Source organism: Nerophis lumbriciformis, linkage group LG03, assembly GCF_033978685.3.
Source record: "Nerophis lumbriciformis linkage group LG03, RoL_Nlum_v2.1, whole genome shotgun sequence".
NCBI lineage: Eukaryota > Metazoa > Chordata > Actinopteri > Syngnathiformes > Syngnathidae > Nerophis > Nerophis lumbriciformis.
Window position 1 is genome coordinate 21671097 of NC_084550.2, and position 17500 is coordinate 21688596.

General features: G+C 41.0%; 1 protein-coding gene across 3 annotated transcripts in view; it reads left to right on the top strand.

The window, feature by feature from the left end:
• Positions 1-16926, top strand: part of casp8 (caspase 8, apoptosis-related cysteine peptidase) — a 39504-nt gene extending 22578 nt beyond the window's left edge. For 2 of the 3 annotated variants that reach the window (XM_061935285.1, XM_061935278.1), the window contains exons 5-12: positions 833-965; positions 1039-1097; positions 1179-1230; positions 1302-1363; positions 1438-1552; positions 11047-11174; positions 11262-11653; positions 16229-16926. In XM_061935285.1, the coding sequence (XP_061791269.1) occupies positions 833-965; positions 1039-1097; positions 1179-1230; positions 1302-1363; positions 1438-1552; positions 11047-11174; positions 11262-11653; positions 16229-16388 (1101 nt within the window). In that variant the 3' untranslated portion in view covers positions 16389-16926. The remainder of the gene's footprint in view (positions 1-832; positions 966-1038; positions 1098-1178; positions 1231-1301; positions 1364-1437; positions 1553-11046; positions 11175-11261; positions 11654-16228) is intronic. The other variant, XM_061935288.1, reaches the window with a different exon arrangement.
• Positions 16927-17500: the final 574 nt, after the last annotated feature.

The following is a 17500-nucleotide window of genomic DNA, read 5'->3' on the forward strand; positions in this document are numbered from 1 at the left end:
CGCGTCTGCGCATCCAACTCAAAGTCCTCCTGGTAAGAATCTCTGTTGTCCCAGTTCTCCACAGGTCAATGGTAAAGCTTGACTGTCATCTTTCGGGAATGTAAACAATGAAACACCGGCTGTGTTTGTGTTGCTGCAGTCGGCCGCAATACACCGCTTCCCACCTACAGCTTTCTTCTTTGCTATCTCCATTGTTCATTGAACAAATTGCAAAAGATTCACCAAAACAGATGTCCAGAATACTGTGGAATTATGCGATGAAAACAGACGACTTAATAGCTGGCCACCATGCTGTCCCAAAATGTCCTCTACAATCCGTGACGTCACGCGCTGACGTCATCATACCGAGACGTTTTCAGCAGGATATTTTGCGCGAAATTTAAAATTGCACTTTAGTAAGCTAACCCGGCCGTATTGGCATGTGTTGCAATGTTAAGATTTCATCATTGATATATAAACTATCAGACTGCGTGGTCGGTAGTAGTGGGTTTCAGTATGCGTTTTTAGCATTGCTGTATGTATACTTTTGACACAGCACATTTGCTCACATTTTCAGTAGACTCATAATAAATTCATAAAAGAACCAAACTTCATGAATGTTATTTTGTGACCAATCACTCTATCACAAAAAATAAAGAGTTGTAGAAATGATTGGAAACTCAAGACAGCCATGACATTATATTCTTTACACGTGTATGTCAACTTTTGACCAAGACATGTCGGCCACCCGCCAAATTATTTTTTTCCAATACGGCCCTTAAGTCAAAAAATTTTGACCCCCCTGAATTAGACCAACAAAAATGATTGATCTTTGTTTTTCTGTAAATCCCAGACAGTGTTGGATATATTTATCGAAATGGAAAAGACGGGGACTTTGCTGTCTGACACGAATCTTGGCAAGCTGCATTCGATACTGCGAGACGTTGATCGACAAGTGGCGTTGACCGTGGAGAAACACATCAACGGTATGGAACAGACACACACGGTGGTACAAGGTGTTTTTAAATAACCATTCAATTATTGGACTGCTTGCCGTAGCACGTCCGCAGGCGCAGGCGCAGGCTCCGCCTCCTTCTGGTTTCATCATGAATTATCGGGTGTGTATCTGCACGGGTGTCTTTCTTCCTGTAGGTGCAGTACTCTTAAAATTAACTATTCATTTTGATTTCCCTCCACAGCATGTCAACAACAACCTCCCGCTTGTGTCCATATCAGAGACTCAGCCTTCCGGTACTGTATCACAGACTACCATGACAATTTCTAAACGTAGCTACTCTTGACTTTAGACTTTTTTTTTTTAGATAAAAGGGGGCTTATTTCCTTCGATGCGAAAAAAAGCAACAAGCCCGACCATTCTGATCAGGTAGCCATTCATATATATGCTTTTAAATCCACCATCATCTTAATTTGCTTGTCTTTGCGGGTGTGCTTGTGCAGCAGGCGGAGTACTACGCAATGAATCGTAACCCCCACGGTTTATGCGTGATCGTCAGCAACGAGGATTTTTTGGGGCCGAACCTGAGAAACAGGAGCGGAACTCGGCAGGATGAGGGTGAGTATTTTCTGAGAAGCCTTCCCAAGTTTTGTACAAACCCCGTTTCCATATGAGTTGGGAAATTGTGTTAGATGTAAATATAAGCGGAATACAATGATTTGCAAATTATTTTCAACCCATATTCAGTTGAATATGCTACAAAGACAACATATTTGATGTTCAAACTGATAAAAAAATTTTTTTGGCAAATAATCATTAACTTTACAATTTGCTGCCAGCAACGCGTGACAAAGAAGTTGGGAAAGGTGGCAATAAATACTGATAAAGTTGAGGAATGCGCATCAAACATTTATTTGGAATATCCCACAGGTGAACAGGCAAATTGGGAACAGGTGGGTGCCATGATTGGGTATAAAAGTAGATTCCATGAAATGCTCAGTCATTCACAAACAAGGATGGGGCGAGGGTCACCACTTTGTCAACAAATGCGTGAGCAAATTGTTGAACAGTTTAAGAAAAACCTTTCTCTAACACCTATTGCAAGGAATTTAGGGATTTCACCATCTACGGTCCGTAATATCATCAAAGGGTTCAGAGAATCTGGAGAAATCCCTACACGTAAGCAGCTAAGCCCGTGACCTTCGATCCCTCAGGCTGTACTGCATCAACAAGCGACATCAGTGTGTAAAGGATATCACCACATGGGCTCAGGAACACTTCAGAAACCCACTGTCAGTAACTACAGTGGTCGCTACATCTGTAAGTGCAAGTTAAAACTCTCCTATGCAAGGCGAAAACCGTTTATCAACAACACCCAGAAACGCCGTCGGCTTTGCTGGGCCTGAGCGCATCTAAGATGGACTGATACAAAGTGGAAAAGTGTTCTGTGGTCTGACGAGTCCACATTTCAAATTGTTTTTGGAAACTGTGGACGTCGTGTCCTCCGGACCAAAGAGGAAAAGAACCATCCGGATTGTAATAGACGCAAAGTTGAAAAGCCAGCATGTGTGATGGTATGGGGGTGTTTTAGTGCCCAAGACATGGGCAACTTACACATCTGTGAAGGCGCCATTAATGCTGAAAGGTACATACAGGTTTTGGAGCAACATATGTTGCCATCCAAGCAACGTTACCATGGACGCCCCTGCTTATTTCAGCAAGACAATGCCAAGCCCACGTGTTACATCAACGTGGCTTCATAGTAAAAGAGTGCGGGTACTAGACTGGCCTGCCTGTAGTCCAGACCTGTCTCCCATTGAAAATGTGTGGCGCATTATGAAGCCTAAAATACCACAACGGAGACCCCCGGACTGTTGAACAACTTAAGCTGTACATCAAGCAAGAATGGGAAAGAATTCCACCCGAGAAGCTTAAAAAATGTGTCTCCTCAGTTCCCAAACGTTTACTGAGTGTTGTTAAAAGGAAAGGCCATGTAGCACAGTGGTGAACATGCCCTTTCCCAACTACTTTGGCATGTGTTGCAGCCATGAAATTCTAAGTTAATTATTATTTGCAAAAAAAAAAAATAAAGTTTATGAGTTTGAACATCAAATATGTTGTCTTTGTTGTGCATTCAATTGAATATGGGTTGAAAAGGATTTGCAAATCATTGTATTCCGTTTATATTTACTTCTAACACAATTTCCCAACTCATATGGAAACGGGGTTTGTAACTTCAAGGCTCTCATATCTCACTAAATATAGCGGCAAAGTCACTGAGGGGCCTCGTTGACTAAGATCCAAACAACGTGTGCAATCTATAAAATAGCGTGTGCACTGCAAAAAGTCAGTGTTCAAAAACAAGAAAAAAAAAGACTTCCAAAACAAGTCAAATTAGCTAACCTCAATGAACCCGAGAATACCTTAAAATAAGTATATTCTCACTAATAACAAGTGCACTTGACGTGGTAACACGTACCACCTGTGAAATCTAATCACCTGCCAGCTGTGTCTCGCCGTCAGCACTGCCACGCCCCCGTCTGATGGTGCTCTGTCCTCAGCACCATGGACAGAGGCGATGACCTTTGCTCCTGCAGGCAGCGCTGGCCACATCTCCCTCCACACTAACGTTTTCCAATGTTGTAAAAATGTTTCCAATGTTGTAAGAATGAATATTACATTTCAACATTTCTGTCAAAGAAGATTTGCGTCAGCCTGCGACACATAGTTGTTTTGATAGTAGGCTAATATAGCTAATATAGACACTTACATCATGTGTTGCCATCATTATAACACTTATACAGGTATAAGTCGGATTTAGACAGATTACTTTTTTGTATTTTTGGTCCAATATGGCTCTTTCAACATTTTGGGGTGGCCATAATTTCCCAAAGGCAGATATTCCTGACTACTACACTGCAAAAAGTCATTGTTCAAAAACAAGGGAAAAAAATACAAAAATTAGGGGTATTTTATTTGAACTAAGCAAAATTATCTGCCAATAGAACAAGAAAATTTGGCTTGTCAAGACTTTCCAAAACAAGTCAAATTAGCTAACCTCAATGAACCCATAAATACCTTAAAATAAGTATATTCTCACTAATAAAAAGTGCACTTTTCTTGGTAGAAAAAAAAAGAGACCTTTTAGCTCAATATATTGAAGAATATTCTTAAATGAAGTAAATGCTAGTGCCATTATCTTGACATAATGATATGTGCTCGACATTAAATTTCTTGAAACCAGCAAACTTATACTAAAAACTAACTTTTTGTTCTTAATGGAAAGGCAACAAGGCAACCGCTTGTTACTCTCGGGCTTTCCCAGCCGCTCAGGCAAATCATATTGTCTAAAAATGCATTTTTCCATGGATAACATGACATCATCGCGCCAAGTGCGTGCTCTTTCAGTCAATTAGTGCGCATATATACAGCCCAGCCCCCGGCCAAAATGTTTTTAATTGTCATTTTGAGGAATTTATCTGAATGTGCATGAACTATTTCTGTTCAAAATAGTTTGAAATCTTAAATGTTTAAATATTAACTGTCAGTTTAGTGTACTGTGCCAACTGTACTACTATATGAGTACATGTTTTCTATTGTTTCATTGAACATAAAACAGCAAAATCTGTTTTAATTATGAGACACCCATCCATCCATCCATCTTCTTCCGCTTATCCGAGGTCGGGTCGCGGGGGCAGCAGCCTAAGCAGGGAAGCCCAGACTTCCCTCTCCCCAGCCACTTCGTCCAGCTCTTCCCGGGGGATCCCGAGGCGTTCCCAGGCCAGCCGGGAGACATAGTCTTCCCAGCGTGTCCTGGGTCTTCCCCGTGGCCTCCTACCGGTCGGACGTGCCCTAAACACCTCCCGAGGGAGGCGATCGGGTGGCATCCTGACCAGATGCCCGAACCACCTCATCTGGCTCCTCTCGATGTGGAGGAGCAGCGGCTTTACTTTGAGCTCCCCCCGGATGACAGAGCTTCTCACCCTATCTCTAAGGGAGAGCCCTGCCACCCGGCGGAGGAAACTCATTTCGGCCGCTTGTACCCGTGATCTTGTCCTTTCGGTCATAACCCAAAGCTCATGACCATAGGTGAGGATGGGAACGTAGATCGACCGGTAAATTGAGAGCTTTGCCTTCCGGCTCAGCTCCTTCTTCACCACAACGGATCGATACAGCGTCCGCATTACTGAAGATGCCGCACCGATCCGCCTGTCGATCTCACGATCCACTCTTCCCTCACTCATGAACAAGACTATTACTACGATTATGAGACACAATTGTGTCAAAATCATGATTTTTTTTTCATGCTTGAAATAAGAAATGATTACTTTAAAAAAGTAGTTTTATACTTTTGAGTGTTGATGACACAGCTTTGCAACAGTTGATATTCTAGTTTCAAGCATGTTTTACTCAATATATGCATTATATACTATACATTACCTTTTGCACTATATTAATTTATATTATTATGTGTTGTCAACTTTGTACTTTTTTTTTTTAAATTATTTTTTTAATGTCATTGCCTGAAATAAATAAATAAATGAAAAAAAAATGAAATATAGGTCATCAAATCTCAGCAACAAGCTGTAATATCTTTCTGAGATAATTTAGGACCAAAACCCTTAAAACAAGTAAAACACTCTAACATCAAATCTGCTTAGTGAGAAGAATTATCTTATCAGACAGAAAATAAGCAAATATCACCCTTATTTGAGATATTTAATCTTACTTAGATTTCAGTTTTTGCAGTGTATACACTGCAAAAAGTCAGTGTTCAAAAACAAGAAAAAAAAATACAAAAATTAGGGGTATTTTATTTGAACTAAGCAAAATTATCTGCCAATAGAACAAGAAAATTTGGCTTGTCAAGACTTTCCAAAACAAGTCAAATTAGCTAACCTCAATTAACCCAAAATGATCCTTTAAAATAAGTATATTCTCACTAATAACAACTGCACTACTATAGGAGTACATATTTTATATTGTTTCATTGGAAATAAAACAGCAAAGTCCATTTGGCTGTCATCTTTTTTAATTATGAGACACAATTGTGTCAAAGTCATGATTTTTTTGTTTTTCATTCTTGAAATAAGAAATGATTACTTTAAAAAAGTAGTTTTATACTTGTGAGTGTTGATGACACAGCTTTGCAACAGTTGATATTCTAGTTTCAAGCATGTTTTACTCAATATAGGTCATCAAATCTCAGCAACAAGCTGTAATATCTTACTGAGATCATTTAGGACCAAAACCCTTAAAACAAGTAAAACACTCTAACATAAAATCTTATGTATGGCCGCGCAAGTCCCGGGATGCCCAAAATGTCCATAACATACCCAGCCGAGTCCCACGGGGAGGGGGGATAAAAGTTGGAAAAGTCGGCAAAAGTCCCCAAAAATGTTCAAAATACCTACCCAGGTTCGAGTCCCACAAGTCCCGCCGCTGGCCGGGATGCCCAAAATGTCCAAAACACGCCCAGCAAAGTCCCACGGGAAGTCGGGGAGAAAAGTGAGAAAAGTCGGTAAAATGTTCAAAAATCATAGCACACAATATAGGTTTGAGCACTCCATGTGGGACTCGAACGTAGGTATTTTGAACATTTTTGGGACTTTTCCAACTTTTATCCCCCCTCCCCGTGGGACTCGGCTGGGTGTGTTATGGACATTTTGGGCATCCCGGGACTTGCGCGGCCGGCGGCGGGACTTGTGGGGACTCGAACCTGGGTAGGTATTTTGAACATTTTTGGGGACTTTTGACGACTTTTCTCACTTTTCTGCCCCCTCTTCCCGTGGGACTTTGCTGGGTGCGTTTTGGACATTTTTTGCATGTGTGGGACTGGAACCCGGGGAGGTATTTTGGACAAAATTGGGACTTTTGACCATTTTGGCCGCCTTTTCCCCTCTTCTTCCCCGCCTTCCTGTGCACCATTGCTGGGTGTGTTTTGGACATTTGGACAAAAATAGTTTCAAGCATGTTTTACTCAATATAGGTCATCAAATCTCAGCAACAAGCTGTAATATCTTACTGAGATCATTTAGGACCAAAACCCTTAAAACAAGTAAAACACTCTAACATAAAATGTTATGTATGGCCGCGCAAGTCCCGGGATGCCCAAAATGTCCATAACATACCCAGCCGAGTCCCACGGGGGGGGATAAATGTTGGAAAAGTCGGAAAAAGTCCCAGGTTCGAGTCCCACATGCCCCGCCGTTGGCCGGGATTCCCAAAATGTCCAAAACGCGCCCAGCAAAGTCCCACGGGAAGGCGGGGAGAAAAGTGAGAAAAGTCGGTAAAATGTTCAAAAATCACACCCGGGTTCGAGTGCCACAAGTCTTAAGACTTGTGGCACTCCATGTGGGACTCGAACCTGGGTAGGTATTTTGAAAATTTTTGGGACTTTTGCCGACTTTTCCAACTTTTATCCCCCCTCCCCGTGGGACTCTGCTGGGTGTGTTATGGACATTTTGGGCATCCCGGGACTTGTGCGGCCGGCGGCGGGACTTGTGGGGACTCGAACCTGGGTAGGTATTTTGAACATTTTTGGGGACTTTTGCCGACTTTTCTCACTTTTCTCCCCCCACTTCCCGTGGGACTTTGCTGGGTGCGTTTTGGACATTTTTTGCATGCGTATTTTGGACACAATTGGGACTTTTGGCCATTTTGGCCGCCTTTTCCCCTCTTCTTCCCCGCCTTCCTGTGCACCATTGCTGGGTGTGTTTTGGACATTTGGACAAAAATAGTTTCAAGCATGTTTTACTCAATATAGGTCATCAAATCTCAGCAACAAGCTGTAATATCTTACTGAGATCATTTAGGACCAAAACCCTTAAAACAAGTAAAACACTCTAACATAAAATCTTATGCATGGCCGCGCAAGTCCCGGGATGGCCAAAAATGTCCATTACACACCCAGCCGAGTCCCACGGGGGGGGGGGGATAAATGTTGGAAAAGTCGGCAAAAGTCCCCAAAATGGTCAAAATACCTACCCAGGTTCAGGTCCCACAAGTCCCGCCGCCAGCCGGGATGCCCAAAATGTCCAAAACGCGCCCAGCAAAGTCCCACGGGAAGGCGGGGAGAAAAGTGAGAAAAGTCGGTAAAATGTTCGAAAATCACACCCGGGTTTGAGTGCCACAAGTCTTGAGACTTGAGGCACTCCATGTGGGACTCGAACCTGGGTAGGTATTTTGAACATTTTTGGGACTTTTGCCGACTTTTCCAACTTTTATCCCCCCTCCCCGTGGGACTCGGCTGGGTGTGTTATGGACATTTTGGGCATCCCGGGACTTGCGCGGCCGGCGGCGGGACTTGTGGGGACTTGAACCTGGGTAGGTATTTTGAACATTTTTGGGGACTTTTGCCAACTTTTCTCACTTTTCTCCCCCCACTTCCCGTGGGACTTTGCTGGGTGCGTTTTGGACATTTTTTGCATGCGTATTTTGGACACAATTGGGACTTTTGACCATTTTGGCCGCCTTTTCCCCTCTTCTTCCCCGCCTTCCTGTGCACCATTGCTGGGTGTGTTTTAGACATTTGGACAAAATAGTTTCAAGCATGTTTTACTCAATATAGGTCATCAAATCTCAGCAACAAGCTGTAATATCTTACTGAGATCATTTAGGACCAAAACACTTAAAACAAGTAAAACACTTTAACATAAAATCTTATGCATGGCCGCGCAAGTCCTGGGATGCCCAAAATGTCCATAACACACCCAGCCGAGTCCCACGGGGGGGGGGGATAAATGTTGGAAAAGTCGGCAAAAGTCCCCAAAATGGTCAAAATACCTACCCAGGTTCGAGTGCCACAAGTCCCGCCGTTGGCCGGGATGCCCAAAACGCGCCCAGCAAAGTCCCATGGGAAGGCGGGGAGAAAAGTGGGAAAAGTCGGTAAAATGTTCGAAAATCACATTCATACTTGTGGCACTCCATGTGGGACTCGAACCTGGGTAGGTATTTTGAACATTTTTGAGGACTTTTGCCAACTTTTCTCACTTTTCTCCCCCACTTCCCGTGGGACTTTGCTGGGTGCGTTTTGGACATTTTTTGCATGTGTGGGACTGGAACCCGGGGAGGTATTTTGGACAAAATTGGGACTTTTGACCATTTTGGCCGCCTTTTCCCCTCTTCTTCCCCGCCTTCCTGTGCACCATTGCTGGGTGTGTTTTGGACATTTGGACAAAAATAGTTTCAAGCATGTTTTACTCAATATAGGTCATCAAATCTCAGCAACAAGCTGTAATATCTTACTGAGATCATTTAGGACCAAAACCCTTAAAACAAGTAAAACACTCTAACATAAAATCTTATGTATGGCCGCGCAAGTCCCGGGATGCCCAAAATGTCCATAACACACCCAGCCGAGTCCCACGTGGAGGGGGGGGTAAATGTTGGAAAAGTCGGCAAAAGTCCCAAACATTTTCTAAACACCTACCCAGGTTCGAGTCCCACAAGTCCCGCCGCCGGCCGGGATGCCCAAAACGTCCAAAACGCGCCCAGTAAAGTCCCACGGGAAGGCGGGGAGAAAAGTGAGAAAAGTCGGTAAAATGTTCAAAAATCACACGCGGGTTCGAGTGCCACAAGTCTTCAGACTTGTGGCACTCCATGTGGGACTCGAACCTGGGTAGGTATTTTGAACATTTTTGGTACTTTTGCCGACTTTTCCAACTTTTATCCCCCCTCCCCGTGGGACTCGGCTGGGTGTGTTTTGGACATTTTGGGCATCCCGGGACTTGTGCGGCCGGCAGCGGGACTTGTGGGGACTCGAACTTGGGCAGGTATTTTGAACATTTTTGGGGACTTTTGCCGACTTTTCTCACTTTTCTCCCCCCACTTCCTGGGGGACTTTGCTGGGTGTGTTTTGGACATTTTTTGCATCCCGGGACTCGTGCTGCCGGCGGCGGGACTCGTGGGACTGGAACCCGGGGAGGTATTTTGGACACAATTGGGACTTTTGACCATTTTAGCCGCCTTTTCCTCTCTTCTTCCTCGCCTTCCTGTGCAGCATTGCTGGGTGTGTTTTGGACATTTGGATAAAAATAGTTTCAAGCATGTTTTACTCAATATAGGTCATCAAATCTCAGCAACAAGCTGTAATATCTTACTGAGATCATTTAGGACCAAAACCCTTAAAACAAGTAAAACACTCTAACATAAAATCTTATGTATGGCCGCGCAAGTCCCGCGATGCCCAAAATGTCCATAACATACCCAGCCGAGTCCCACGGGGAGGGGGGATAAAAGTTGGAAAAGTCGGCAAAAGTCCCAAAAATTTTCTAAATACCTACCCAGGTTCGAGTCCCACAAGTCCCGCCGCTGGCCGGGATGCCCAAAATGTCCAAAACACGTCCAGCAAAGTCCCACGGGAAGTCGGGGAGAAAAGTGAGAAAAGTCGGTAAAATGTTCAAAAATCATACCCGTGTTCGAGCACTCCATGTGGGACTCGAACGTAGGTATTTTGAAAATTTTTGGGACTTTTCCAACTTTTATCCCCCCTCCCCGTGGGACTTTGCTGGGTGTGTTATGGACATTTTGGGCATCACGGGACTTGCGCGACCGGCAGCGGGACTTGTGGGGACTCGAACCTGGGCAGGTATTTTGAACATTTTTGGGGACTTTTGCCGACTTTTCTCACTTTTCTCCCCCCACTTCCTGGGGGACTTTGCTGGGTGCGTTTTGGACATTTTTTTGCATCCCGGGACTTGTGCGGCCGGCGGCGGGACTCATGGTACTGGAATCCAGGGAGGTATTTTGGACACAATTGGGACTTTTGACCATTTTGGCCGCCTTTTCCCCTCTTCTTCCCCGCCTTCCTGTGCACCATTGCTGGGTGTGTTTTGGACATTTGGACAAAAATAGTTTCAAGCATGTTTTACTCAATATAGGTCATCAAATCTCAGCAACAAGCTGTAATATCTTACTGAGATCATTTAGGACCAAAACACTTAAAACAAGTAAAACACTCTAACATAAAATCTGCTTAGTGAGAAGAATTATCTTATCAGACAGAAAATAAGCAAATTTCACCCTTATTTGAGATATTTAATCTTACTTAGATTTCAGTTTTTGCAGTGTGGAATTATGATGTGCTTTCCCCCCCCCCCCCCCCCCTTCAGTGGCTCTTGAGTCCGTGTTTTCCAGATTGGGCTTCAAAGTGTCTGTTCATCGCAACTTGGCCGCGGAGCAGATAAGACAGACGCTAAAAGAACTCGCTCAAATAAATTTTTCGGATGACGACGCGCTGGTGAGTGAAATGGCACAACTCCATCTGTGAAGGTACGGCGAGCGTTCTTCAACAGCGGTGGAAACACGGTGACTTTCTTGAACGTAGGTGGTGTGTTTGCTCTCCCATGGAGAAAACGGCTGTGTCTTTGGGACTGACGAGCAAAAGGTGCCCATACCAGACCTGACCGCGCCCTTCACGAGCGTACGTGCCCCGACCTTGGCGGGGAAACCCAAGCTGTTCTTCATCCAAGCGTGTCAGGGAGCTGGCTACCAGACGGGGTCCTTGCCATGCCCTCCCAGGCCCAGCGAGAGCAGTGATGACGAGCAGAGTCGCTTTGAAACGGATGCCGGTCCCATCCGGGGTGAGACGGTGCCCTCGGACGCCGACTTCCTATTCGGCATGGCCACTGTGCCGCAATGTGTGTCATTTCGAAGCAAGGTCACAGGCTCTATCTACATCCAAGAGTTGTGCAAGCAGCTCCAACGATCAGCTGAGAGGTGAGGGTCTCAGATTTTAGAAGTTAAATTATTACATTTATATAAATATATATGTGTGTGTATATATATATATACACTATATTGCCAAAAGCATTTGGCCACCCATCCAAATGATGACAATCAGGTGTCCTAATCACTTGGCTCGGTGTATAAAATCAAGCACTTAGGCATGGAGACTGTTTCTACAAACATTTGTGAAAGAATGGGCCGCTCTCAGTGATTTCCAGCGTGGAACTGTCACAGGATGCCACCTGTGCAACAAATCCAGTCGTGAAATGTATTCGCTCCTAAATATTTCAAAGTCAACTTTATTATAAGAAAAGTGAAGAGTTTGGGAACAACAGCAACTCAGCCACCAAGTGGTAGGCCACGTAAACTGACAGAGACAGTTCAGCAGATGCTGAAGCGCATAGTGCAAAGACTTTCTGCACAGTCAGTTGCTACAGAGCTCCGAACTTCATGTGACCTTCCAATCAGCCCACGAACAGTACGCAGAGAGCTTCATGGAATGGGTTTCCATGGCCGAGCAGCTGCATCTAAGCCATGGCATAAGACATGTTTTTTGACGACGTTTAATCAATGTTGGGTTCTGACGTTGATTTGATTATTGAATTTGTGTCACTTCCCAACCAATATTCTACAACACAAATACAACGTTGAAACAATATGCTTTTTGACGACGTTTAATCAATGTTGTGTTCTGACGTTCATTTGACCGTTGAATTTTGTGGCCTTTCCCAACCAATATTATACAACGTTGAAACACCATGCTTTTTGACTACGTTTAATCAATGTTGGGTTCTGACATTGATTTGATCATTGAATTTTGGTCATTTCCCGACCACTATTTTACAACACAAATACAACTTTGAAAAAAACAGGTTTTTTGACGACTTTTAATCAATGTTGGGTTCTGATGTTGATTTGATTATGGATTTTTGGTCATTTTCCAACCAATATTCTACAACACAAATACAACGTTGAAACAACATATTTTTTGACGACGTTTAATAATGTTGGGTTCTGACTTTGATTTGATCATCGAATTTGGGTAATTTTCCGACGAATATTCTACAACACAAATACAACGTTGAAACAACATGCTTTTTGACGACGATTAATCAATATTGGGTTCTGACGTTGATTTGACCAATGAATTTTGGTCGTTTCCCGACCAATATTCTACAACACAAATACAACGTTGAAACAACATGCTTTTTGACGACGATTAATCAATGTTGGGTTTCTGACGTTGATTTGATCATGGATTTTTGGTCGTTTTCCAACCAATATTCTACAACACAATTGCAACGTTGAAACAACATGCTTTTTGACGATGTTTAATCAATGTTGGGTTCTGACTTTAATTTGATCATCGAATTTGGGTCATTTCCCGACCAATATTCTACAACACAAATACAACGTTGAAACAACATGCTTTTTGACGACGATTAATCAATATTGGGTTCTGGTGTTGATTTGACCATTGATTTTTGGTCATTTTCCAACCAATATTCTACAACACAAATACAACGTTGAAACAACATGCTTTTTGACGACGTTTAATCAATGTTGGTTTCTGACGTTGATTTGATTATTGATTTTTGGTCATTTCCCAACTAATATTCTACAACACAAATACAACGTTGAAACAACATGCTTTTTGACGACGTTTAATCAATGTTGGGTTCTGACGTTCATTTGATCGTTGTATTTTGTGTCATTTCCCAACCAATATTTTACAACACAAATATAACGTTGAAACAACATGCTTTTTGACGACGTTTAATCAATGTTGGGTTTCTGACGTTGATTTGACCATTGATTTGTGGTTATTTTCCAACCAAATTTTCTACAACACAAATACAACGTTGAAACAATATGCCTTTTGACGACGTTTAATCAATGTTGGGTTCTGACGTTCATTTGACCATTGAATTTTGTGTCATTTCCCAACCACTATTCTACAACACAAATACAACATTAAAACAACATGCTTTTTGACGACGTTTAATCAATGTTGGGTTTCTGACGTTGATTTGACCATTGATTTGTGGTTATTTTCCAACCAAATTTTCTACAACACAAATACAACGTTGAAACAACATGCTTTTTGACGACGATTAGTCAATATTGGGTTCTTATGTTGATTTGACCATTGAAATTTGGTCATTTTCCAACCAATATTCTACAACACAAATACAACGTTGAAACAACATGCTTTTTGACGTTTAATCAATGTCAGGTTCTGATGTTGATTTGATTATTGATTTTTGGTCATTTCCCAACTAATATTCTACAACACAAATACAACGTTGAAACAACATACTATTTGACGACGTTTAATCAATGTTGGGTTCTGATTTTCCTTTGACCATTGTATTTTGTGTCCTTTCCCAACCAATATTTTACAACACAAATACAACGTTGAAACAACATGCTTTTTGACGACGTTTAATCAATGTTGGGTTCTGAAGTGGATTTGACCATTGAAACTTGGTCATTTCCCAACCAGTATTCTACAACACAAATACAACGTTAAAAAACGTGCTTTTTGACGACGTTTAATCAATGTTGGGTTCTGATGTTGATTTGATTATGGATTTTTGGTCATTTTCTAACCAATATTGTACAACAAAATTGCAACGTTGAAACAACATCTTTTTGACGACGTTTAATCAACGTTGGGTTTCTGACGTTGATTTGATCATGGATTTTTGGTCGTTTTCCAACGAATATTCTACAACACAAACACAACGTTGAAACAACAGGCTTTTTGACGACGTTTAATCAATGTTGGTTTCTGACGTTGATTTGATTATGGATTTTTGGTCATTTTCCAACCAATATTCTACAACACAAATACAACATTGAAACAACAACGTTTAATCAACGTTGGGTTCTGACGTGGATTTGACCATTGAATTGTGGTCATTTCCCATCCAATATTCTAAAACACAAATACAACGTTAAAACAACATGCTTTTTGACAACGTTTAATCAATGTCATGTTCTGACGTTGATTTGACCGTTGAATTTTGGTCATTTCCCAACCAATGTTCTACAACACAAATACAACATTGAAACAACAACGCTTAATCAACGTTTGGCTCTGATGTGGATTTGACCATTGAATTGTGGTCATTTCCCATCCAATATTCTACAACACAAATACAACGTTGAAACAACATGCCTTTTGACGGCGTTTAATCAATGTCGGGTTCTGACGTTCATTTGACCGTTGAATTTTGTGTCATTTCCCAACCAATATTCTACAACACAAATACAATGTTGAAACAACATACTTTTTGCCGACGTTTAAAACATTTTGGGTTTTGACGTTGATTTGATTATTGATTTTTGGTTGTTTTCCAACCAATATTGTACAACACAAATACAATGTTGAAACAATATGCTTTTTGACGACGTTTAATCAATGTTGGGTTCTGACATTGATTTGATCCTCGAATTTGGGTCATTTTCCAACGAATATTCTACAACACAAATACAACGTTGAAACAACATGCTTTTTGATGACGTTTAATCAATGTCGGGTTTTGATGTTGATTTGACCATTGAATTTTGGTCATTTTCCACCCAATATTCTACAACACAAATACAACGTTGAAACAATATGCTTTTTGACAACGTTTATTCAATGTTGGGTTCTGATGTTGATTTTATTATTGATTTTTGGTCACTTCAAAACCAATATTCTACAACCCAATTGCAATGTTGAAACAACATCTTTTTTGATCATGTTTAATCAATGTTGGGTTCTGATGTTGATTTGATCATTGAATTTTGGTCATTTTCCAACCAATATTCTACAACACAAATACAACATTAAAACAACATGCCTTTTGACGATGTTGAATTAATGTTGGGTTCTGATGTTGATTTGACCCTTGAATTTTGTGTCATTTCCCAACCAATATTCTACAACACAAATACAACGTTGAAACAACTTGCTTTTTGACGACGTTTAATCAATGTTGGGTTCTGACGTTGATTTGATTATTGATTTTTGGTCATTTCCCAACCAATATTCTACAACACAAATACAACGTTGAAACAACATGCTTTTTGACAACGTTTAATCAATGTTGGGTTGTGACGTTGATTTGATTATGGATTTTTTGGTCATTTTCTAACCAATATTCTCCAACAAAATTGCAACGTTGAAATAACATCTTTTTTGACGACGTTTAATCAATGTTGGGTTTCTGACGTTGATTTGATCATCGAATTTTGGTCATTTTCCAACCAATATTCTACAACGTTGAAACAACATGCTTTTATAACAACGTTTATTCAACGTCAGGTCATGACGTTGACTGGACCATTGAAATGTGGTCATTTACTCACCAACAACGTAAATCCAACATTAGACATCAACGTTGTCCCAATTTACAAATACAACTATTTTGCCTTGTTGTTTCGAAGTCAGTTTTAAAGGACAGGTACGTATAATCAACGTTGTATCGATGCTGCTTGTGTTGCTTTCCAAACGCTGCTGATGACATTCAATTTCTTCCGCTAATGTCCAAAATGTCTGTGATATCTTCCATGCAGCCCCAAGAAAGAGGACATTCTCACCATCCTGACACGGGTGAACAGGGAGGTCAGCAAAGGAGAGTACCTGAAGTTCAAGCAAATGCCGCAGCCCAAGTACACCCTCACCAAGACCCTCGTTTTAAGATTTGCTGACGCGGGCCAAGTGCAACCCTCCTAAGGTGCCGTATCGCCGAATGGACGGTGCTCCAATGTGTGGCGCCAGTCAGCTTGGATAGACTGTGATTGAATGGCAAAGATGATGATTGTTTAGTGGTTAATAAAAAGTACGAATAAGAAAAGTATATCATATCATGTTTTCCTTCATGAAATGATCCGTTATGATGCTTATTTTAATGTTGTGGACACAATGCTGCTTATTGGGATCGCAATGATGTACTGTAATATAATCACCAGCATTTTTGTCTTTGTTTACATGGCATTTTAGTTTGGTGATCGATCCTCAGTATTCACACTATTTATCGTTTTGGTTCGGATGGTTTCCACACTACATGTGTGCCAAGCAGCAACATGATCTGATCCCAAGTCCACAGTGTGATTTGTGTGTGTGTGTGTACTTCTACTATTTCTATAAGTCAAGATGGCAGTGGAAAATGTCATTACAACAGCAAATAAAAGACTTTTGTACCTGCACTGCAGGCATGTTCAAACCTGTTATACTGTGGGAAATAAAAGAATACATTTCTCTTTTTATAAAATTGGCTAAAACCAATCTAGTAATTATTTGAGTTGGTGATCTGCGATACCACTGAAAACATTTCAGTTTGTGAAACATTTTTTGGAGTTTGTGAAACTTTTTTTTACAACACCATTTTTCAGATTGTGAAACAGTTGTTTCAGTTAGTGAAATTTTTTTCAGATTCAGATTTTTTTTTAGTTTGTGAAACAATTTTTTAAAGTTTAAAACTCTTTTTTACAACATTTTTGAGATTGTGAAACATTTTTTTCAGTTTGTGAAACATTTTTTAGTATGTGAAACATTTTTGAGATTGTGAAAAACATTTTTAGTTTGTGAAACTGTTTTTTTTGTTTGTGAAACTTTTTTTTAGTTTAAAACTTTTTTACAAACTTTTTCCGATTGTGAAACATTTTTTTTAGAAAAACATTTTTCAAATTGTAAAACATCTTTTTTAGTTTGTGAAATATTTTTTTTAGTTTGAAACTTTTTTTTACAACATTTTTCAGATGGTGACATTTTTTTTTCAGTTTGTGAAACATTTTTGAGATGTGAAACATTTTTTTCAGTTTGTGAAACATTTTTTTACAAAAACA